The sequence below is a fragment of the Camelina sativa genome, chromosome 13 (genome assembly GCF_030686135.1).
Source record: "Camelina sativa cultivar CO46 ecotype springtype chromosome 13, ASM3068613v1".
NCBI classification, from domain to species: domain Eukaryota; kingdom Viridiplantae; phylum Streptophyta; class Magnoliopsida; order Brassicales; family Brassicaceae; genus Camelina; species Camelina sativa.
In genome coordinates this window covers 2359367-2382895 of record NC_141892.1, presented here as the reverse complement: position 1 = coordinate 2382895, position 23529 = coordinate 2359367, and the positions used below count along the sequence as shown (strand labels likewise).

At 34.7% G+C, this 23529-nt stretch overlaps 6 protein-coding genes and 1 pseudogene across 9 annotated transcripts; 3 read left to right on the top strand and 4 right to left on the bottom strand.

Moving 5' to 3' along the window:
• Positions 1–163: 163 nt before the first annotated feature.
• Positions 164–2186, bottom strand: LOC104734643 (uncharacterized). The gene is made up of 9 exons (XM_010454259.2): positions 2081–2186; positions 1844–1963; positions 1670–1737; positions 1396–1504; positions 1242–1310; positions 1072–1129; positions 664–899; positions 531–582; positions 164–440 (listed from the first exon to the last, which is right to left on the bottom strand). Exons 1-9 carry the CDS (start codon positions 2081–2083, stop codon positions 373–375), a joined length of 783 nt encoding a protein of 260 aa, XP_010452561.1. The 5' UTR covers positions 2084–2186; the 3' UTR covers positions 164–372.
• Positions 2187–4480: 2294 nt separating this feature from the next.
• On the bottom strand, positions 4481–10398 carry LOC104734642 (uncharacterized). Its single transcript, XM_010454258.3, has 19 exons — positions 10024–10398; positions 9845–9917; positions 9627–9749; positions 9352–9521; positions 9088–9237; positions 8814–8957; positions 8350–8410; positions 7621–7934; positions 7193–7324; positions 6922–7029; positions 6709–6795; positions 6470–6592; positions 6280–6385; positions 6047–6178; positions 5804–5938; positions 5493–5644; positions 5254–5394; positions 4844–5161; positions 4481–4759 (listed from the first exon to the last, which is right to left on the bottom strand). The coding sequence occupies exons 1-19, from the start codon at positions 10078–10080 to the stop codon at positions 4664–4666; spliced, it is 2622 nt and encodes an 873-aa protein (XP_010452560.2). The 5' UTR covers positions 10081–10398; the 3' UTR covers positions 4481–4663.
• Positions 10399–12043: 1645 nt separating this feature from the next.
• Positions 12044–13362, top strand: LOC104734641 (ABC transporter E family member 1-like). The gene is made up of 4 exons (XM_010454257.3): positions 12044–12176; positions 12310–12640; positions 12724–12969; positions 13044–13362. The coding sequence occupies exons 2-4, from the start codon at positions 12320–12322 to the stop codon at positions 13164–13166; spliced, it is 690 nt and encodes a 229-aa protein (XP_010452559.1). The 5' UTR covers positions 12044–12176; positions 12310–12319; the 3' UTR covers positions 13167–13362.
• On the bottom strand, positions 13219–14975 carry LOC104734640 (nudix hydrolase 27, chloroplastic). 2 transcript variants are annotated; one of them, XR_015578189.1, is made up of 6 exons: positions 14607–14939; positions 14461–14511; positions 14006–14124; positions 13823–13917; positions 13603–13717; positions 13219–13504 (listed from the first exon to the last, which is right to left on the bottom strand). XR_015578189.1 is itself a non-coding variant. In XM_010454256.2 (6 exons), exons 1-6 carry the CDS (start codon positions 14835–14837, stop codon positions 13403–13405), a joined length of 687 nt encoding a protein of 228 aa, XP_010452558.2. In that variant the 5' UTR covers positions 14838–14975; the 3' UTR covers positions 13219–13402. The 2 variants fall into 2 exon arrangements, 1 of the variants encoding a protein (XP_010452558.2); XM_010454256.2 differs by having other exon boundaries at positions 14032–14124; positions 14607–14975.
• Positions 14976–15594: 619 nt separating this feature from the next.
• On the top strand, positions 15595–16298 carry LOC104737862 (NDR1/HIN1-like protein 1 pseudogene; annotated as a pseudogene).
• A 3125-nt stretch (positions 16299–19423) lies between these two features.
• On the top strand, positions 19424–20468 carry LOC104734638 (NDR1/HIN1-like protein 3). Its single transcript, XM_010454254.3, has one exon. The coding sequence runs from the start codon at positions 19557–19559 to the stop codon at positions 20250–20252; it is 696 nt and encodes a 231-aa protein (XP_010452556.1). The 5' UTR covers positions 19424–19556; the 3' UTR covers positions 20253–20468.
• A 36-nt stretch (positions 20469–20504) lies between these two features.
• LOC104734639 (protection of telomeres protein 1b) lies at positions 20505–22950 on the bottom strand. Of its 3 annotated transcripts, none has more exons than XR_015578187.1 (10): positions 22775–22950; positions 22541–22677; positions 22265–22460; positions 22069–22133; positions 21847–21935; positions 21449–21715; positions 21275–21351; positions 21121–21179; positions 20873–21039; positions 20505–20795 (listed from the first exon to the last, which is right to left on the bottom strand). XR_015578187.1 is itself a non-coding variant. In XM_087481658.1 (10 exons), exons 1-10 carry the CDS (start codon positions 22887–22889, stop codon positions 20592–20594), a joined length of 1344 nt encoding a protein of 447 aa, XP_087337784.1. In that variant the 5' UTR covers positions 22890–22950; the 3' UTR covers positions 20505–20591. The 3 variants fall into 3 exon arrangements, 2 of the variants coding, with proteins under 2 accessions (XP_087337784.1, XP_010452557.1); XM_087481658.1 differs by having other exon boundaries at positions 20873–21025; positions 21847–21917; XM_010454255.3 differs by having other exon boundaries at positions 20873–21025; positions 22775–22948.
• Between the last annotated feature and the right edge of the window lie 579 nt (positions 22951–23529).

Sequence of the window (23529 nt, the reverse complement as noted above, 5' to 3'; positions counted from 1 at the left end):
AGCAGTGAGAAGCAGTCAGTAACAGGTATGGTGTACAATCCTAGCGACGAAGTAAAGATATGTAAGTTATTTTTCACTTATTTAGCTTTCGATTTTATTCTCACTGTTGAGTCTTACCAAGTATAAGGCAAATTAGCTCACAATAGTAACGGTAATACGAACATTAGAAGCAACAAATTTCATTATATAGGATTCTTTAAAAAGCTACAAGAGCTGGTTAATGTGATGCGAAGACGAACCATTAACGATTCCATTACAAAAAAAAACTTAAAGACAGCACAAAAATGTTTCAGGAGAGAACAAAAAAAGACAGTAGCTAACATGATCCTCGCTGTATCTATCCATACTTCTCTGACATTGCCGGACATTTGCTTACACAAGTAAGACGGCATTTATACATCCGTCATTCTCGGGGTTGTTCGTCACTTGAGCGTATTTCCCTGAAGTCAAAACAAAGAGAGTTAAGGCACAGCCAACACATTTTTTTACAGTTTGCACAAAAGTCAGACAGTATATATGTCCACACTTACCCCAAACAACCTTCCCAGCTGGTGTAACAAGACCAAGCTCACTCACATTAACCTGAAAATCCATTCACATATTGAGATATTAGCATAGCTGAGATAAGTGAGACCTTAATATGTATAGAGCTTGGGGACTGACCTCGACGATTGTTCCCCTGGTCATGACACCAAGTGATGTATACATGGGACCGTTGGGATTCTTCTTAACTCCAATGATCTCAAGACAGAAAGTGCATTTTAGTTCAGGGTGAGTGACGTGGGCCTTGGTGAAACGCAGACCAGATGGACGGATGAAACGCTCGTACTTTGGAGGCTTCCTTGTGAAAGCAGGTCCAACAAATGTAGCTTTTGTAACCATCCGCTTCCATTGTTTTGCTGTAGTTGATGCAAAAAGCATTGACATAGTTGTAAGCAGACTATTTAGAACGAATCAAATCAATCCACAAAGTAAACTCAATCAATGTTTTAGGGCCAATTCCTGAATCAATAGCCTCTATATGATAAGGCGTGTTTAAACAAAGTAATAACAAAACAAGCAGATACATACTTTTCCGTTTCCCAGATCGGATCACTCTGAACATTTCATCTTCAGCGACAGGACGGACCTGTAAGAGGAAAGGGCTATTAGCTGCCAAGAGAGATGAATTTGAGCTTTACCCATTTGTTAGAGTTGCAAACACTGAAAAATACAAATACAAAAGCAGAGAGATATATCACCTTAGGAAGAGGGACCTCCCATTTGCCAGCTTTCTCTTTCCTCTTTTGTTTAATGGTGTTGCTAAGAACCTACCACCCACAAAACCACACTTGTTAATGTAATGCCTCATCAAGCTTCAGAATTATAGAAAATCCAAAAAGAAAAAAAACAAACCTTGGCCCGAGTGGTCTCTTCACGATCAAGAAGATAAGCAGGAACAGCACCTTCCCGAACATTCTCATCAGCCTTACGCCTTGATGAAGACTCCTCATGCATTTTCAATCTGTTGTGTCCAAATTTAAAAACAAAAATGTAAGCAAATTTATGCTAATTTCATCATACATAAACCACAATGACTCTTCTAACTATTACCAATCCATCATACTAGTAATCAAACATCTTTTGACCTAAATGATACATTCTCAGAGAAGTAAAAGAAAACACTTACGTTTTCTTCATGAGAGCTTTCTCAGAATAATTCTTCTTAGCAATCATCTTACCCTTGATACCTAGAGACTGCAATTTCAACCCAAAAACCACAAGATGAATCAGCTAAAAAAAGGGGAGCTAAAATTATTTGAAAAAAAACAAATGGAAGAAGAAGAAGAAGAAATAAGAGAACCTTCTGAGCCTTGGTGGAGTGTTTGTGAGGTTCACGCGCCTCCTTCTTGCGCAAGCGCTCATAGTAGTCGAAGGGACGTCCATACCTCTTCCTGTGTTGCTCTATGTAATCTCCCTGAGGCTGTTACTCAAACAAAAACCACAGAAATATATAGTCAGAGATCGAAATCTCACCATATATAAGAAACGAAAACTGTGAATTAAGAAAAAACGGATACTCAGGCGGTGGAGAACGAACCATGGTTACTCTTAAGCGATCAGACGACGACGGTGAGAAAGACCGAGATGTGAAGATGGAGAGAGAGAAGGATGTGAAGTAACTCCGAGCTAGGTTAGGGTTTTGTTTTTTTTTAAACTAATGGGTCGGTTTATTGTCAAAAGTTAATGGGCTTTAATTACTTAAGCCCATTACGTGAGATCGTCGTTTTGATTATTGGGCACAGAGATGTAGTTATCAACTTATCTTATATCATAGGTAAACAAAAAAAGTTATGGTTCTAATCTTCCCATTTACGATTTCAGTCAAATTTATATACAAGTTACAGTTAAACTCTTTAAGCAGTTAAAATTAGTCCTACTGTTAAGCATGTTGGAAACTTGCTTTATGTGTTAAAAACCTTTTACATGTGAATACTTATCATAGTTTTAACTTTAATCTATAAAAAAAAAAAAAACTTTAATTGGGATAACAATATAAAGTCTTTCACTTCTATATAATTATTGCCATCAAAAATTGGTGCTTTACCAAAACGAGCAAAGCAAATGTCATGTATTTTTTTTAAGCATTCGGTTGTAAAAGGCAGCGCAATTATTTTTTTACCAGATAATGACTCATGCTGGGTTTGAAATTAATACAACAAAATATAATTATATACAGTAAAACCTCTATAAGTTAATAATGTTGGGACTAAGACATTTTATTAATTTATAGTGATATTAATTTATCTATAAATTAATAATTATTATTTTATAGTGTAAATTAATAATTATTAATTTATAGATATATTTTTAATTGTTTATTTTTTAAAAAATTATGAATTGGAACAACTATAGCAAAATAAGATTAAACTTTTGGATGTTATAAATTTTATGGTTTAGGGAATTGAACTTGTAATATTTAGAAAGCACTATTTACAATAAATTACAAATATTATAGACAAATTGACTTATACACATGAGACACATAAATTCAAATCTATGAATAATAATATCAATTCTCCTATTTTAATAATCTGTCAAATTATCAAATTGTAAATGATGCATATCTAAAAATTAAAACTTTAAATTTAATTATTTGTATGACATGTTATAAAATATTTTAGAGATATCATTATAGGTTGAAAATACAACATTACAATTGTTCTATAGAATTGAGTTTTAGGAGAAACATACATTATTATATCAGTATATATATATAAAAAAATTTACATAATTATTAATTTATGATATTATTGGGACCATATTTTATAAGGAGATTTCGAAAAAATTATTATCTTATTATCTTATCGTATTGTTAATTTTTACACTGGCCCGACTTGGGACCAGCAAAATTTATTAATTTATAGTGTTTATTAATTTATAGAGTATTAATTTATAGAGTTTTTACTGTATATACTTTTAAAGAAGTTTAGTAATTTATTGAATAAAGTAATTATTTAATAGTTTATATTACATAAATATTCTTTTAAATAAGTATCTTTCCAAACTTGAACAAAAATTATAAAAAATTTCCCTCAATTATGGTTTTATAGCTTTCTTAATTTCTTCAATAGTTTTTTCACTGTCCAACATGCAAGAAAACTTACCTATTATTTATTATATTATTTAGATTCATTACAAAAATAAATATTATTCAAGATGATTAATCGAAAACTAAAGACGCTTTTCCGAGATGATTGATAAAGTCATATATAAAAATCATATGGAAATGATACAATTATACCAGTATAAGTGGACCAAAACCTAACTTTTATATATTTACAATTCACAGTAATTTGATTTTAATAAATTAATATAAACATATTACATATATGTTAATTAACTATATACTGACAAATGATATATGATTAGAATAATCTTAATAAGTGAATAGAAATTGAAAAATATTTGCATAATAATTTCAAGTGAACTATTTATCCTAAAATGAATAAAAAATAAAAGCAAAATATAAAATATGAGATATATCTTAAGGAAGTGCATTAACATCTGTTAAAAGGATCCTTCCTTTAGCTGGCTTGCTGGATTTAATCTTCACTTTATGAAATCTCAGTCTCTGACTAGTCTCCTTAAATTGGTTGATTCCAAAGACCCTTATTCTTCCGACCTTTTCCTTCTCATCTACAAGTCTCTGGACATGTTATGCTCCACAATTGGGGATGCTTTACATTGATACATCAATGTCAGTTGACTCGAGTGATCTAGACATACCTGTGTGGTTGCTTTAATGAAACTGCTTAATCCGCCTCAGAATCTTGAAATCAACATTATATCATAGGTCAAAAAAGAATTATGGTCCTAACCTTCCCATTTACGATTTCAACCATATGTAGTTAAAATTAGTCCTAGTGTAAGCATGTTGGATTCTTGCTTTATGTGTTTAAACCCTTTTACATGTGAAGAGGACTTATCATAGTTTTAATTGGGGATAATAATATACTCTTTTCACTTTAATTAAGCTCTACATAATTATTGCATAATTATTGCCATCAAAAATTGTCGCTTTACCAAAGCGAGCAAAGCAAAGTTGTATTTTTTTTAAGCATCGGTTTGTGAAAAGAGAACGCAAATCATTTTTTATGTTACAGTTGTGTGGAACTTATTATTATGCGAGTAAGCTTTTGGATGCAATCCTAAGTCGCTCTCCCGCAATTTTCAGCATATGCTTTCCTTCGACTGTCAAGCTTGTGCTCTCTGAGGACTGCGCAGTTAAAGAGCTAAAACTGATCAGCCAACGATTTTTGCGGTTTTTGGAGTAACAATAAGAGAGAGTAAGAAATGATACCTGCAAAGTGACAACGTTTTCCAGAATCAAACCGATCTCTGACTTGGATGACAATATGATCTTCCTAACTTTGACATCGTTGTGCATCAGCAGGATCACAGAGACTATGCATTGTATCAAATTCAATGAGATTCGACCGCTCTCCCTGTCTTGCACCGATTCCAGCGCTTTAGTGTTTTCACTAACAATCGATTGCATTCTCTTCAGAACCTGTTCTGTGAGTTTGGAGCTTCGATCGAACAAGAAATAACAAGGCACTAAGTAGTAGAGACATGTTTTTATGTAAAGGTAAGAGTTCTCCTTATCTTCTGGTATACACTGCAAGAAGAGTGCAGAGAGATGTGTCAATCCCAAGATTAAAAATGAAACAATGAGGACCCAGTAAAAGTGTATAACAGGAATGTGCTTACATTGACTATGTCGATCAAGTATTCCGGTAAGAATTCACTTAGAATGGTTACACTGCTTTCAGAGAGTCTGGTTGGTTTGGAGTCCAACGCGCAGATCATCCTGAGTATGGCACACCCATTGTCCAACGCAGGCTTCACAATCTGTACCAAGAAGAACATCTCATTAAGTATTTGCAATGCTATTATATGATAATGTTACCATGCATTGAGATGTAAGTATTATCAAAAGATAAACTCACTATTTGTTCTAGTAAAACTTTCTCTAGAATTTGGAGAACAAGAGAACTATCACCCATTTCTGACAAACATGCGCACACAAGCTTTGTAAGCGCTTCATACGTGCCACAATATGTCTCCCGCTCATTGCACTCCATCACTAACTGCAATTTCTCTGCATGAGCATAAAAGTAGCATAAAAGTAATAAGGTAAGCTCTCACCAAACATAAAAAGGCATGATTCTCACTCAAACAAGCTCAAACCGAATTCTTTTCAAAAAGTTAAAATAAGTTCAAAAGTATTCTATTTATTTTTACAGATTCCAGACAGTACCTGGGACAACTTTGAAACGTGCAATTAATGTGATTAGGAAGCTAAAATGATCTGTTATCTGAATATGTCCAGCTCTATAGGCAGTGTGAAGAATTTCTACTATCCGATACAACACAGCTGGTTCAAGTTGTGGATCTGCAATACACATTGAGTTGGGTCAATTACCCTTTTTGTTATTCTATCATCAACAGAAGCCATTTTTAAAGTTGAATAAAAGCATGGGGAATGAAATGTTATACTCACTTAGACAGCATGAAACTATTGCTTTCAGCATATGGGAGCTGAATTTGTCTATGGTGAAGTAGTAAAGGAAACAAAGAGCCAGTTCTTGGACGTCCCTAGGGAGACTTGCAAAAGATCCACCATGTACATCACCTGTATAATTCAAAAAGATGACGAAACCGACCAGTCCAGTTTTAGTTTAGTGACACTCAGAATCTCATAACACATTTTTTGTTTTGTAGAAAGAATTGCACCTTCTCCCTGACAAGGTATGAAGAAGTATATGATATCTTCTTCACATGTGGGGCAAAGATTCAGACACCCAACTCCCCCAAGGTCGAGCAAAAGTTGCAAAACAACCTGAAGTAATTACAAATTGGTATAAACGAGAAAAGGAGATGCCGTCCTAGTTGATCAAAAACGGGTCCATGTACTAAGGGTTACCTGGGTAGATTCTGGATGCTTATCACCCAACTGATTAAGCAGTGATGGAAGTTTGTTGACCCAAGCATTCTTGTAGTTAATTACCGTTGGATCACTTGCATTGGGATAATGGATATCTCCATTCTGCAGACATTACAAGAAACAGATTTTAGATTTCAATGTGCGTGGAAAGTAAAGTCAGGTTGAAACAGTCAGCCAATATCCAAGACTGAACAACATATCATGGAAAAATTACTTACAGGGATAACCACGTCTCTGATAATTGAAATGCAGGCTAATTTAAGTGTTGACTCTGGTTTGCAAACGCTGAAGGTAGTAGTAAATGCCTGAAGATAGAAACGTAATACCAACAATCATATATAAAATGATGTAACTGCTAGCTATCGAAGGAACTAATTAATTAAGTATATCCTCCTGCCTAACTAAAATTGCTCAAAGGATCTTAGACGAACCTGCAGAAGATTATCTCTCCAATCACGGTCCACCCTCAATATAAGTTTTGAAAAAAAGGGCAAGAGTGCAAGTAAAGTCTTCTCGTGAAACTTAATGCTCCTGGTGATCTGTAAAATAAATGTTCGCAAATCGCAGTGAGGAACTTTTTTCCGTGTAGATTTTGCCGTTTATCAGATACAATGCAGACAGAGGGACGGACATAAAAAAAAAGTTAACTAATAACTAATCAGCTTTAGTTATATATTAATGTAAAGTAGTGAGAGAGCTAACCTTGCCTAGTAGTGTATTCTCAACAAATTCCAGAAATCTGTTGGAAAGATCAGTAGGAAAGAGGCTCCATTCACTTACTGTCAAAAAGATTTTTGCCAGTCCACTGTTGAGAATAAAGTACCTTTCATCAATCTGTCAACAGACAATCAACTAGTGTTAGGAAGATCTAATACAATAATAAGCAACACATAAGATATAATCATATGGAGAATACAGATGATGGTAATCATATGGAGAATACAGATGATGACAGGAAGGGAATGCTTTGCAATCAGGAAGGGGAATTTTAGACAGAAGAGTAAAGCAAGCATGTGATACAAGCTTTTTTTTTGCTAATGTCACTATTTGGCAAGTAAATAAGAGTACTTTACTAGGCAGGGAGAACCTAAAGATAACCATAAAAGAATTTCAATTAACTATTTTCACACCTTTTCTGAAAGATTGTTTTCTGGATTGAGGGGAAAAGAACCAAGTAACTTTCTTGATAACAATGATGTAATGTCTTGGTCCAATATCATCAGAGTGACTTCTTCAGATGCAGGTAGCCTTGTAGTATGTCTTTGAGTGTGCCTACGAATGGAAAATTTGATTGCATAATCTATGCTGCAAAGTATATGGTTGATACAGTTAAATGATGGTGCATCGAATCCTCGCGGAACATGAATCAATGGAATGAAATCTTCGAAACAATTGATTAAGATTCCAACAATATCCTTCAATCTTTCGGAGACATGGGCAAAATCTGACAGAACACAAAGAAACATGTTTAGCGTAAATTCAGCACATGCAAAATCATAGAAAAAGGAACCATTTATTCAGTGCCGATATCATTGTAAACGAGAGATTAGTTGATTGGTACTACCAATTTATCCAGAAAATCAAATCTAAGTGGCGAAATTTCTACATCCAAACCATGGAACATGAATTGTGAGGAGAGACAGCAAAGAAGAAAACAGGCGATGGAACATTAAATATGCAACAGCTACTAATTTCTTCAGAGCTTTGCAGAGACAATCTATAGATTTTACTAGAGACGAATGATGGCAAAGGAAAATGGACTAGTTGTTCGGTTGCAAAGTGCATAATCTTCAAGAAAACATGATACAAGCCATATACCGATAACTTATTGATGAGAAAAGAAGATAGATGGCACATACAAGCACATTCTTTTGCAGCATCCTGCTCATAGGCGAGTAGCGGTTCATTCCGTAAAGGTCCCTACAAAAGATTAAAAAAGGGCACAAAATGTAAAACGAACAGGTTAGAATAGGCAAAACAGAGCACATTCCCAGAGTGATTAGGCAAGTATTTAAAACTAAAGACATCTTAATAAATACAAAGGATCTCTGGACTAATTTCATAAGACAGTGCCACCAATATTAGAGGAAACTTGATGACAAATGTCATCTTTCTTTGAAAATATTATAGTCTCTCCAAGAGGTAGATTTTGCTCTCTATATGGTTCCCTCTGATTTAAAGATATAGATGCATTCTATATATCAACTCTTCTAATAAGATAGACCACCAAAAAAAGAAATGGCATAACCATATACGTTGCTATGCTACTTCCTGTCATGAACAAGAACTTTGGAGTCATCCGGAGTGGAAATTGAATAGATACCTTTTTTTGTGATTCGATGTCACTCTCATCACATGGCAAAAGCGACAGGCAATGTGCCAACCCTGACAGAGCTACCTTTAGCTTGCTTTTATCTTGCACATAAAAATGGTTCTTCTGAATGATATCTTTGTAGTTTTCGAGAATCTGCAACAAGTAACAGCTAGAAATCTCAGGGAAACTCTTGCAAGAGTAAAGGTATAAAAAAGAAACAGTACAGGCAAAAACTGGAAATGTAACAGTCTGTGTCATAATCCAAGAAATCAAATGTAGTCACCTTTTCAGCATACAGGGAAAAGGTAGACGGGTAATACTCCACAACAAGGTGGAAAAATTTGAAAGCCATCAAACGAACATCAATCGCTGAATTAACCATAGCGATAAATATGCTTGGCATTAAAAGTGACACCATAGGGCCCTGGTTATCCTGAATCGATTCACACATATAAAATTATGCATAAGAAACAGACTATAAACCAAAATAAAAATTCAAATTGACATCTCGGAACAAGTGGAGAAAAAAAAGGAGAAGAACTAATACCTCTTTACAAGAAGGAAAGATCTCAGTCTCAAATAATTGATAAAAAGTATCTCTCACTAGATTATCAGTATCACTAACGCGTCCCGCGAGTGTCTGTACTATAAGATATTTAAGTGACTGCAGCTCAGCTGGATGATTCTTAAAAATGTCTTTGAGACCATGTAAAGCTTCTACACAAAGAAAAACCAAAAAAACTGATCAACCGAACAACATAGCAGGGAATCATAATTTACTCATAAGTAAGAGAGAGAGAGAGAGGAAAAAAAAAGAAGGACCTTTGCGAACTTTGGCATTGTGATGTGGAGTTTGATTCAAAAGTTCCATCAAGGTCAAGCCTTTCTTACTTGTAGCAAAGCCACTCTTCTCAGCTGCCACACTTTGCTCAGGAAGTATAATTGCTGCAATATAAACAACGAGAGTTTCAACCTTACATACGCAGAGAAGCTAATAAGGGAAGAAAAAAAGTTTGAAATTTGCAGGAGAAAGCAGATACCTTTGGATTTAACCTCAGTGTTAGTTGCATTCTTTGGTGGAGGCAATTTCCTCCCAAGCTTTCTCTTAATTTTCTGCCAAAATAAAACAAAACATCATCAGAACAATTCATCAAACACTTGAAGAAGAAGAAGAAGATTCATGGAAGACAACAGCGATGTTAAAAAAAAAAAACGCAACCTTGAAATCAATTCCTTTCTTCTGCTGCTTCTTTGCAGGAGCCTTGGAGCGAACCATTGTGTTATACAGCTACGTAAAACACCAGAAGCTATTCAAATTCTGAAGCTTAGAGATAAACAATCTCGGAGGATAAAAACTCTTCAGTCAAGAAGAGTCTCACAAAAACCTAATAACGGAGACAGAGGTGGTGGCGGAAGAGCGACGAGAAAGAGAGAGGACTGTATTATCGGTTAAGGTTAGCCTTTTTAATTAGACCGGTTTAGATGTTTTAATTAAATCAAACCGGCTAAAACGATTCCGATTTCGCGGTGGTGCTGAGGAAACCGCCGGCAACGATTTTAAGAGAAGAAAAAAGACAAAGGCCACGTAGGGTTTAAGGTTATTTTAAAATTATTTTAGTTCTCATAAGTATTATTATTTTCAATTTTTCGTATTATTTTTATTTAAAATTACTTTTTCAATTTTAGTATTATTTTTTTTTTGAAAAAGGTATTCTGTTGAAAATGCATAATAAATTGAAGGTACATAAATTTTTCAATTTTCATTAACAAAAAAAAAAGTAAGCCTTGTAAGGGATAAAAAATATGTTAAGGGAAAAAAGTGGCCTCACTCTCGTGTCCGGAGACGCAGAGAGTTGCCTTAACTATCTGTTAGGGCTAGGCAAAATAACCGATAATCAAATAACCGACCGAAACCGAACCGAAAAAAATCAAATCGAACCGAACCGAAATTCTTCAAATACCCGAATGGTTAGTAAAAATCTATATCCAAACTAACCGAAACCGAACCGAACCGAACCGACAATTAAATGGTTAACCGAAATATCCGAAAACCTAGAAGATATCAAATATTATATACTTAATATTATGCAAAACTATAAAATAAACTTAAAATATAAATTATTTCTAGATTCAAAATAATTAAATATTTTAAATAATCAATATATGTAAATGTTATTATTTTGAATTTACAAAGTTAAATACTATTTTGTAAAATTGAATCCATATTTTTCCCTTTTTTGTATTTTTGTTATTGTATATTTGGTTAATTTTGGTTATATTCGGTTAGTTTTGGTTATATTTGGTTTATTTGGTTAATGTTAATATAATTTATGTTAGTTATGGTTATTTATTTAAATAACCAAACCGAAACCGGACCGAAAAAAACCGAACCGAAATTTCAAAAATATCCAAATGGTTACTATATTACTATATCCAAAATAACTGAAACCGAATACAACCGAACCGAAACCGAATGGTTAACCGAATGCCCAGGACTACTATGTGCCTTGCGAATGTGAGTATTTACAATTTTTACAATCATAAGACCATCACCACTGCAACCGTTACTTTTAAAAAAAAAAAATAATATTTTAATCATACATATATATATTTTATTTTTTATTAATGGCAACCATTAGAAATATGACAACTGGCTGTTTGTTAAGAGTAACGTTTCTTCAGCCAGTAACTCAAGCACCGATTCTCTTATTTTTTTCTTCTTTCTTAATATTATATATTATTTTTTAAGTAACTCTCTTCCTGAGTAACCCCCACTAACCGCCGGCGACGATTTTAAGAGAAGAAAAAAGACAAAGGCCACGTAGGGTTTAAGGTTTAATTAAAATTATTTTAGTTCTCTCACAATTATTAATATTTTCAATTTTTTCATATTATTTTTATTTAAGATTATTTAAATTTACTTTTTCTTTGAGTCAATCTTATGTTGTTAAAAAAAAAAAAAATTACTTTTTCAATTTTTATTATTATTTTTTTTGAAAAAGGTATTCTATTGAAAATGCATAATAAATTTAAGGTACATAACTTTTTCAATTTTCATTAAGGGTTTAGTTTACTTTATTATAGAGTCTTAAATATTTAATACGAGCTTGTAGTACTAATTAAAGTTGTATCCTAATTCATTTAATCGGTGAGGATTTATAAACAAACTAGAGATATTTAAATAAAATATAAAGTTAAGGATTTGATTTCTATTAATGGAATGGATCTTTTTCTAGGTGTATATATAAACCCTTTCTTACAAGTTACAACCATGAACCAACCAACAAAAGAAAAAGAAAAGAAAAAAAACAGAACAAGCCAAATCTCTCTCGATTCATTCTTGTCGAAGAACATTTTATAGTTTGAAACAAGGTAAACACAGAACTTATGACGTAATGCAACTCTTCTTTTTTTGTGTACCTCATGTTTCATTGTATGTTCTACCTTGTCATCGATTGCCAGAGTAGAATTGTTATGACACAGTTGTGATGTTGTTTCTTTCTAGGCATGGGCGCATGGCACATCTTACCAAGGACTTGGATAAAGACACAACAATGAAACATGAGGGTGAGTGTACTGTCAGACAATTGCCAGACAATGTAGAAAATTTCCAACCGATGGATTATGTTTCATACAAACCGCAAAGAATTGCTTGGAAGGGTGAGTGTACTGTCAGACAATTGCCAGAACTGAGTCTTCATTTGGCAGACATGCATCCTGATTTCATATCAGATGTGATGAAACCGGTTCAGATGGAGCAGTTGCTTGATCGAAAAGTAGACTCACTCTCGTGTGGGGAGACGCAGAGAGTTGCCTTAACTATCTGCCTTGGGAGGGTATTTACAATTTTTTCAATCATAAAAGCTCAAAAGTTTGATAACATTTTGTTACTTATCTGAGAAAAATTGTTCCTATGCAGTTTGCGAGTGTCTACCTGATCGATGAGCCAGGTGCGTATCTAGACTCAGAGCTGCGAATCAACGCTGCAATGGCCATAAGGCGGTACGTTTTACGCATGGAGAAAGCCGCAATTGTTGTGGAGCATGACTTAACAATGGCGACCTATATGGCTGACCAAGTGATTGTGGTTGATAAGATATCACCAACCATGTGTATTACTAACCCTCCACTCCCACTTGTCAACGGGATGAACATATTCTTATCGGTTAGTCACTTATTTATACTTTCTGAATCCTCAACGAAGCAAACAAACATGTATTTTTTTTCCTTTCCTTGCAGCATCTAGATATTACATTCAGACGAGATCGGATGAGCTTTAACGTTACACCAAGGGTCAACAAGTTAGGGTCGATCGAGGACACAATGCAAAAGGCTGCAGGCAACTACTATATGACGTGTTAAAGAGAGGGAGTACCAATTGTATCTCAAAGGTCTTTCTCTGGATCATCAGCAATTAACTAATTCGTGAGGATTTATATATATAGTATCAAACTACAAGATCAATGTCTGAACATAAAGTAGATTCATTCAATTTTCATATATAATAATAACGGTGCTCAAGAGAAACTTGTATAATGAATTGATTGTTTTCCTCCTACTCTGTGTATTCACTTGGTGAATCTTGTTGTCGGGCACATTCAATCTTTAGACGAGTCCATGGAAACCTTCTCTTCATCCATAAAATAAGGGTTGAATTGCTTTATGACATGCTCATAGACAGGTCTCTTGAAATATACAGCCTGTCAGAGAAAGAAAGAATGATGATAAGGCACCACAATTCAGGCACACACACACACAAGTATAATAAGTGTACGCTAAAGCCAAAAACTACACTCACATGTTCAATCACTTGTTCTGGTAGCATCCACGACCACACCTTAAACTCTGGTTTTGCAGTACCATCTCCAAGGAGATTTATCTCTTCCTCTTTGCCAGTAAACTTGAAGAGAAACCTGTATCAGACAACCATCAATGAACAAACAATTGTTTATATCTTGTATTTGCAGCTACAGGGATTGTTTCTACAGATATGTTAGACTATAAGCTTTAGTTGTTACCACTTCTGAGCTTGGCCTTTGTAGCTTGTTCGCCATTTCCGGTTAAGCTTATCCTTCACTTCTCGGGGAAAATCATAGGTCAACCAGTTTGGAATCTAGATGTTTACAATAGTCAAAAGCTCAGTTTGGTGATACACAAAGCAATTAAAAATGAATCTTGTTGAAATAGATATAACAATTTACTATGAGAGAGATGTCAAAAAGCGTGCCTCCGCAATGAATTCCGCAGAGGTAACCCCTGTTTCTTCTCTCAGCTCTCTAAAGGCAGCGTTTCTCAAATCTTCTCCCTCATCAGCACCACCCTGTACAAGCTGAGTTAATAAACCTATGGCCAATATTGATAAACTGGTGAATCTCCAGCCTAACCTACTTCTCAGTTTCACTTTCTAATATCCTCACTGCCCGTTTTGAGATCCTTATTGTCATTGCATTTGGTCCTTACCAAAGTTACAACTTTGTATATTCAAATGAACAATCCCCTAAAATGTGAAACCCAATACCTCCATAGCAATAAAGATAAGAACTTTATCACTCAATACACTACAAAGGAGCTCTTGCTAGGTGACAAGTGAGAGCTAAGCTCTCCAAATCAATCAAACTACTCAGAAAACAAAAGGACGAGCTTGTAGAAGATTCACCTGAGGCATCTGCCAAGTATCCGGAATATGAATCTTTGACGCCGTAAAAATCTGCAAATTCAAAACCAATTCAAAATCAAAATTTGTTCCAAATCAGATAGAGAGAGCGATGAGAGAGAGAGATATAAAGGGAGAAAAGAAGCTACCTTTCGACATGGGCTAACGAGACAAATCCCAACATTTTTCCGGTAACCAACCGGAGGAGACTCAACTGTTCTTGCCGGAGACGACGATAAGGCCACTGATAAAACCACCAGTGGCTTTGGAGGAGAAGTGACGCGAAGTTTCAAGCATGAGAGTTTCACAGGAAACGAGTAGAAGTCTAGATGAACTGAGATTGCTGATCTCCCTATCAATCCAGAAGCCTTCACGGCCATGGCGAGACGACGGCAACTAATTAATTTAGAGGCTTCCTCCTTCGTCCCGGCGCTCGGAGTCAGAGCTATCGGTGATTGGTTTTTATGTTGTTCTCTTCTCTCTCACACAAGTGATAAAAATAGTATATTATTACGATACTACCCTAACTCGCCCAGACAATTAAACGACGCCGTTTCAATTGGTGAGCCCAAAAAGGCCATTGGGCTATTTATTAACCCAAAGCAAAGCCCAATACGTTTTCTTTTTGTAAACATAATATGAGGCTATGTTAATATAATTTTTATTTTTTTTGGACAAATGTTAATAAAAATTATAACAAGTGTATACAAAAAAAAAAGAGGGTAAAAATTTCATCTCTTTTGTTCTTTAAATGGAATTAATGTACAATTTCCTTTCTTAATTAAATGTATAATGTACAAATCTATATTTCTATAAAGTTTATATATTTGGTGGGTCAATTTACTTTTCCATGAAGTTACCATCCTTTAAAGTTTAAACAGAAAAAAAGTCTAGAGATCGTTTTTTCCTGTTACTTCTTTCTTCTATTTTTACCATTAATTTCCTTTTCCTATCGTATAATACCAAATAATATAATCCCTTCATAATATTTGATTTCCAAATTTCACAATATTTGCATTACCATACTTTCTATTTATCATTATTAAACTAAACTTTCTATAACGAGAATATACGTTTCTTTTATATAAAAAGGCCACCCAGAGCTCTTTCTCTGTACGACACCACCAAAACCTTCGATCCTATACGACCACCGGAGCTTCGTCCGACATGGCTATAAAAGAATGTGGCTCTCACCACAGCCACTCATCCGGCTGCCGTAAATTCTTGCCAGTCATAATACTCTTTGTAATCCTTTTTGTAATCATTCTCGCAGTTTTCCTAGTTTGGGTAGTCCTTCAACCGTCGAAGCCACGCTTCTCCCTTGAAGAGGCCATCGTCTCCAACTTCAACATCTCCGGCAATCCACTGAACATCCTCAACTCAAACTTCCAAGTCTCTATCTCCTCTGAAAACCCTAACGACAAGATCGGTATCTACTACGACCGTCTCAACGTCTACGCTTCTTACCATAACCAACAGATCACTTGGCAGACTGCGATCTCTCCGACTTATCAGGGACACAAAGAAACCAAGATGTGGTCTCCTATCATCGGTGGAAACTCCGTCCCCGTTTCTTCGGTCATCGGTTTGCCTATCGTTCAAGACCAACCTGGTACGATCGAGTTGACGCTCTATCTCTTCGGCCAAATCCGTTGGAAAGTCGGAAGTTTCATCACCGGTGAATATCACCTCCACGTGAATTGTCCGGCGTCTATTAACGTTGGGAATAGTGCTGCCGGAGTTATGGTCGGAAAGAACGCCATGAAATATAGGATCGCCAAGCCTTGCAGTGTTGATGTATGAAGAATAGTAGAAGACCACTTAACGATACGGTGATATCAGGTCACGGATTTTTCATAATTTTCATAATTTTCGTAGCAGTTAAGTTTTTATAACTATTTTTTTTTTTATTTACGTCACGGAGTAATAATAGCAAGAATTACATTAATCAACCGGTTGCGTTATTATTATGAAAAATATGACTTTTAATTGGTAGTATTCTTTTTTCACATAACTATAATATATGCATCTTCTCTTGTTTCATTGACTATGATTTTGTGCTGATCCAGTTAATGTGACGACACATGAATTTTTATATAAGTGAAAATATCTAATAGGTATGATAACCAATTTAACCATTCCGTTAATGCTCGTGTACGTTGTGTTACGGTGTCATTGTCTAATGCAGGTTTTATCTTCTATTTTTTTTCTTTCTTGAGTTTTGTTTTTCTTTTGGGGTTAAAGCAGAATAAAAGACCCATTGTCATAGTTTTTTTAATTCTTCATTAAAGTTTAGATAATCGTTGGCTTTTTGCGTTCTTAAGTACATTCAAAGGAAAACCTTGATCAAATCTTTATTCCTAATATATTGGTTAGTTTGTCTCCTAAATAGTTTTGGATCTTGAAACGAGAAAAAAAAAAGCAGAATCATATTGCTTATTTTACAAGAATTAGGGTATTTTTCCCTACATTCTATAATTCATCTTTATTTTTGGTTAATAATATAGTCAATTTGTCATTGGCTCATTGCTATTTTATAGTCATCTTATAATAATATAACTCGTTCGACTATTTTTACCGCAAAAAATAAAATAAAAAAATGGAAAAAAAGAAGGTTACCTCGATCTTTTGCAAGAGATTATTTTTAGGCGTAATTCTCCACAGCTGAAATCCACTTTCTCCCGGAGTTCTTTTTTTTTTTTTTTTTTTTTTTTTTTTTTTTTTTTTTTTTTTTTTTTTCTCTCCCGGAGTTCAAGAAACTTGCGAGAGATGATTCACCCACAAGTGCTATTTTTTTTTGGTTTTGTGGAAAAGGTTCAATAAGAACATTCAAATATATCGTAAGAAGAGCGATGTACAATTCGAGCATGGCGCAATGATCGTCACCAACTAATCATATTTGATGTGTTTGGCAGTTTGGGGACGACTTATTTTTGTTATTATGCATTTTTCAACCAAAAACAAAAATAAACAAATCTTAGTCCCATTGTAATCTACTAACTCTCCCACGTGTTTGGTTTCATAGTACACGCTGCCGAATTTATAAAACTTGTATGAACATATATATTTTAATTGAAAATCTAGGTAATTGATCCTTTACGCCCATGAGTCCATGAATTTACAAAGTTTGGAACCGAAGTTATACCGTAAGAAAAGCAGATGACAAAAATACACAGCTATCTACAAAAACTTCCCTTTTTGTCGTTTTAAGTCATGTTAATACATTTTACTAAGCGTGTAACTGTTTATACATAAGATTCGTAGTAGTTGATGAATTTGTTCATCAACAGAAAATATTATGTCACTTAGATTTTTTGTATGTTAAGATTAAAACTCCTCTGTAGGTTTTTTTTCTTTTTTTTTGGCAAAAACTCCTCTGTAGCTTTTGCTAGTTTTTCAAAATCCTTTTCATGTGTGTGATTTTTAAATTTAGGTGGATTTGATTTTTAATCCCTTACTATTACTAATTCTACATTAGGTATGACGATATAATGGGAACCGAAAAATGAACAAATATACATTTACGTTCACTAAACATTCATCCTCATAACCAAAAGATAACTTAACTAAAATGAATCATGAATCATGATACAACTTTCTGTTTTGTCTATTTATTTTAATGTTTGATTACGACACACTAAACACCGGATTAAACTCTAGTTCACCAGGTTTTTCTTTAAAGATAAGACAATAAAATATAGTTATAAAGAGATACAAATTTCCTAAACTTTAACGACTACCTGAATTAAAAAAAACATCACATCTCATATTATAAGAATACTTTAGATATTACAGTATTTATAATTATATATGAATTGTTCAGTTGCGATCTAGCTAGTTTAATAGTAATTCTTTTATTAAATCTGATTGACCTTTCTCATTTAAGAAAGATGTAACATTTGAAAGCATGTCTTCACCTAATCTTTGTATACAACTACAGGTCACATCATGCCAACACTAAACCTCCCTTAGCTTTCCTTGCTTTTAGCATTAAAACCAAGTCTTCGCAATGTTAATAACCAAAACAAAACAAAAAGTCTTTGCAATGTTCAGTTTTCTTTGAAGTTGAGAAATCTTTCAAATTAAACATTAATTTTCACTAATTGATCAAAATAACTTTTAGCAGTAGATCTGTTCTTGTATTTATAAAAATAAACATATGGAAACCCCGGGAAACAAGCTATTTTCCCCCGAGAACTATCATATCTAGCCAGATAGAACTCGACCTTTGACTACGATATAGATATCCCCGAAAACAAAGTTCGATTCTTATTTCTCCCCCAAAATCAAAGTTTTATACATATAATTGTGATATGATCTGCACTTTAATTAGTTTCAACTTGCAAACAAATAGATCAAAGTTATGTTAATAATACATATAATTGTAATATATCCTGGACCGGGACTGGCTTGTAAATAATGTTACAACTTTCGTATATATAGTATAGACTTATAAAAAAAATTCCCCATTTTAGAAGTTTTTCCTCAAAAAGTCTTTCGTCAAGATTCGAAAACAATGGCGTGGCTTATCTTATCGCAGTCGCTATTGAGGAAGTTTCTCCGAAGCTTACAGGAAGTATTACATTGTAAATGTAACTCTCTTTACCCAATTCACAAACCAACCACCGCACTAAAGATCATCACATTCCCACAAGTACATATATTATATAGACAAAATATATATAGATATCTTTGTATCCGATCCTCCAATTAATCTCATCAATCACCAATTAATCTATAGACTGCAAGGGAGAAAAAAACTGTTAATTATAAACATATTAAATGTAAAAAATATGAGAAACCATCTTAAATGTTAATTAAACTGTTAAAAATCATAAATATCTAATAACGGTGTCGCATCTCGCAAGTAACCTCTTGATTAAAACGGTCCGCGCGTCACCATTGACTTTTAAAAAACACAAAACCGCGTCAAGCTAAATCGTTTTATCTAATACACGTTATCTCTACAGTGTATATATATATATATATGTCCTCTGCTTCTTCTTCTTCTTCACTAAATCATATTATTACTTTTTCAATATCATACCAACCTAAAAACTTTTCTTTCCAAATCTTTATTCTCAGAGGCATTTTTAATCATGTCAGACTTAAACGGTGCGTATTACGGACCATCGATTCCTCCGCCGAAGAAAGTCTCTCACAGCCACGGCAGACGCGGCGGCGGATGCGGTTGTTTAGGTGACTGTCTTGGCTGCTGCGGCTGCTGTATCTTGAGCGTCATCTTCAACATCCTCATAGCCATAGCCGTCTTGTTAGGCATAGCTGCTTTGATCATCTGGCTCATATTCAGACCCAACGGTATTAAGTTCCACGTCACCGATGCTAAGCTCACCGAGTTCACACTCGACCCAGCCACAAACAACATCCGATACAATCTCGAACTCAACTTCACTATCCGTAACCCTAACCGACGGATCGGTGTTTACTATGACCAGATCGAGGTCAGAGGACTCTACGGTGATCAGCGGTTTGGGTCCAGTAACATCTCGCCGTTTTACCAGGGTCATAAGAACACGACAGTGGTTGGAACTAAACTCGGAGGACAGCAGTTGGTGTTGCTTGACGGCGAAGACAGGAAGGATCTGGACGAGGATGTGAATTCTAAGATCTATAGGATCGATACGAAGCTTAGACTGAGGGTTAGGTTTAAGTTTGGGTTGATCAAGTCTTGGAGGTTCAAGCCGAACATCAAGTGCGAACTCAAGGTTCCTCTCAGTAACTCTACGACCAGCGGGTTTCAGTTTCAGCGGACCAAGTGTGATGTTGACTTTTGATGGTAGTCAAAAGTCAATGGTTTTATAGTCTTCGATTTCATCATATACACTTTTATATTTATTTGATTCTTATTTTTGAGGTTTAGATTGTGTTTTGCTTCATTATTTATTTGTGATACATGGGACTTTTCTGTTATATCGTTCGAGAGGTATATATTTGTTTTATGTTCTATTGTATTGTTCCATGTAAATAAATAAATTACTTTTTTATATTACATTTTAATTTCTTTTAAAATTACCTTGGAATGGGTGTTAAACATAAGTATCCTACATTTTGTTAATGTTAATAACTCTATCACCACAATTAAACATTATGATCTGTCATTGATTTATTGTGCCTCATGAAGCATTGATCCATGTATCAAAAATCCGGAATCTTCTGCTTCCCCATTGATCCATTTTGTGTTTGTAGAACGAGACCAAGCAACATTGCACCCATGGAGGATTTCTTGGCACTTGCTCCATCTCCTCACCTCCCAACAATCTATTCATCTTCTTGACTATAGCCTCTTCATCCGATTGGTCACACCCGAAAAACTTCTCCTGTCAATAGAATTTGCAGATATAAAATATTGGACAATCAAATCCTCCATGAACTCAACAATCATTAGTTGTTTTACCCCTTCATCAGCATATAGAGAAGCGTGGATCCTGGCAGTTGCATCTTCCAATATCGCTAGCAATTTGATCTTTCCGTTGGAATCGCGGAGTTTTCTGATATCTTGGGGATACACTTGTATGAATCGAACAATACATCTGAATTTAGCGGTCACCTGCATAAGCATAACTATACATCAATTCAAGAGGGTTTTCATTACACACATTGTTCTACAACTTGGGACAAATCTAAGCTTTTGGCACACATTACATTGTGATAGGTGAGGATGTCCATCAGAGAAACAAAAGGAGCGTCCTCATGGGCAACCCCTGAAAAGGATTAAACCATTAGTACTTATATTACCAAAACTGTCAGCGTTTTGTAAAATTTCTACAATTCAAAACTATGAGTTGGTTATTATTACCTGTGATTCCTGAATGTGAACGACTAATACAACGTGTGATGGGGTTCCATCTAGATGAAAACTTCTCTCCTCTCATGCTGAATTTGTAAAAAAAAACGTGTGTTTTAAGCTGAAGAACAAACGGACGAAGCATAACACCAACTCACAGGATAAGAAAAAGCGTCAGAAGAAAACCTTTGAGGACTAAAGGCTTGCATCTCTCTGCTCACTGTGTATTGCATCTTTGTAGAGGGAGTAAAAGTGGCGTTCCATAATCCCATATTTACTTGAAAGAAAATGTTCAGAAACTTCACGTGCTGACCAGGTTGGAGACAGTGAATGGCCTGTTTCTCACTAACTCTATCTACTATGATCCTCAAAACGGAACCAAAAGTAGGAAACTTACGTAATATGTATGTAGGCAACATATCGGGTTCAACACATAAAGGAAGCCTTTCTGACCTGTTATGACGTCAAATTGTAAGCCAAAGTCAAGAGTGAGACGAGAACAGAAGCTAGAAAATGAATATAAGACGCATAAGAGAAACTTTTTGATACTCGTTTGTATTCAGATGAGGAAACAATATACTTACTTTACCAAGATGTTGCACGGTGGCAGCTCAGTTCCATCCCAAACATAAATGTACCACTTATCTTTATAGACCTTGGAAATGTGAACAATCTTCAATAAGAAACAAAGAATGAGAAACAAAGTCAAAGAGATAACAGGTCACAATACACTTTAAAACACTTCCCGTTCCATAAATAGAAAGATAAAAACCAAAATAAACTCTTTTTAAGAAAGATCAACCTACCAGGCAAGATAGGTTTGAACATTCCCCTTCTTTGATATCTTTCAAGGGTGTGAAACAGCATGACCCTATCATAAAACAAAACAAACCTTAGAACAACCGAACCTTACCAAATACACAGAACCCATTTGAGATCAAATACAAAGAAACTATTTGCATATGAAGATTTAACCAGCAATGTGATTATATCATTAATTACCATCTTCGAACTTGTAAGTAATCAACCATTCTCTCAGATTAGATAAGAAGCTCTTATCCTGTTCCCTAATCAGAAATTTTGGTAACGACTGGTATGGTACAAAACCAACGCCATGTTTCCCATTAAACAGCGCAAACGTAGAAGAAGAAGATGTTTCATTACAGAGAGCTGTGATTTTCCGGTTAATCAGCACAATCTGCGTTTAAGAAATCAAAATCAAAAACCCAGAAGAAAAGTGTCAATCAATATCTGAAATAGAATGGTGTATGGACCAACCTTTACACGTGAAAGCAAGATTATATCCCCAATTGATTCAACACGAGGAAGCGTTTGAGTGGTACGAGCGACGAATTTAACGGGAAGGCCAGATCCTGAATGCCATGGGTCGACGATTTTGAGCGTACATGAACAATCTGTGTAACAAATTTTTCGATTAATCAATGAAAATGGAAGTTTTCGGAAAGTTTTGTATATTAGATTGAAACTGCAAAAACATGAGCTCAAGATTACCAGAGCCGGTGGAGAAACCTAGCTCGACGATGACTCCAATGAGGTTAACATGGAGATGCAATGCCTTGAAAGCGTCTTGAATTCTCAGGAATTTGTAGTCATCCCTAATCTCCATTACTGTGATCGTTGGGGTTTTTCGCCAAAGGTTGAAGAAGACTCGGTGCCACTCTACTGAAACTCGCTGAATCGTTTAGAGGGTATCGTAACTTAATTGGGTCTTCAAGGCCCAATATGAATGATTAATGGGCCTTTAGGGGACGTTACAATACCACAAGGTCCACAACACAGCTCATCATTATTTTGCTTACATTACCATCAAATATGGTCTGAAAGAAAAAAATAGAAAGAAGAGGGAAGATAATAGAAAAACAACGAAGTATCTATTTTTGTCTTTAACAAAGATTTAATACTAAGTGATCAAAGATGCTATGAGTTTTTCTTTCTAATTTTTATATGTAACACGAACAGCTCATACAATCTTCTTGATCATCGTGATTATCTTAGCGAAAGCGACTTCTATATACTTATTTTTAAGGTCTTCCAATCTTTTTTTATTAATAGTAACATATAAATATTGGCATTTCATTATTTGTGATCTAATTAAAATCCAACATAAGTTCCACAAATTATGCAAACACCTAAATTTAGATACCTGATGTTGACAAAAAAAAAAGCTTAGATACTCGGTTTTTTTCATACCTTGTCTTTAATAATGAATCTTTAGGAAGATACTTTACATTCTAATTATGATTTTG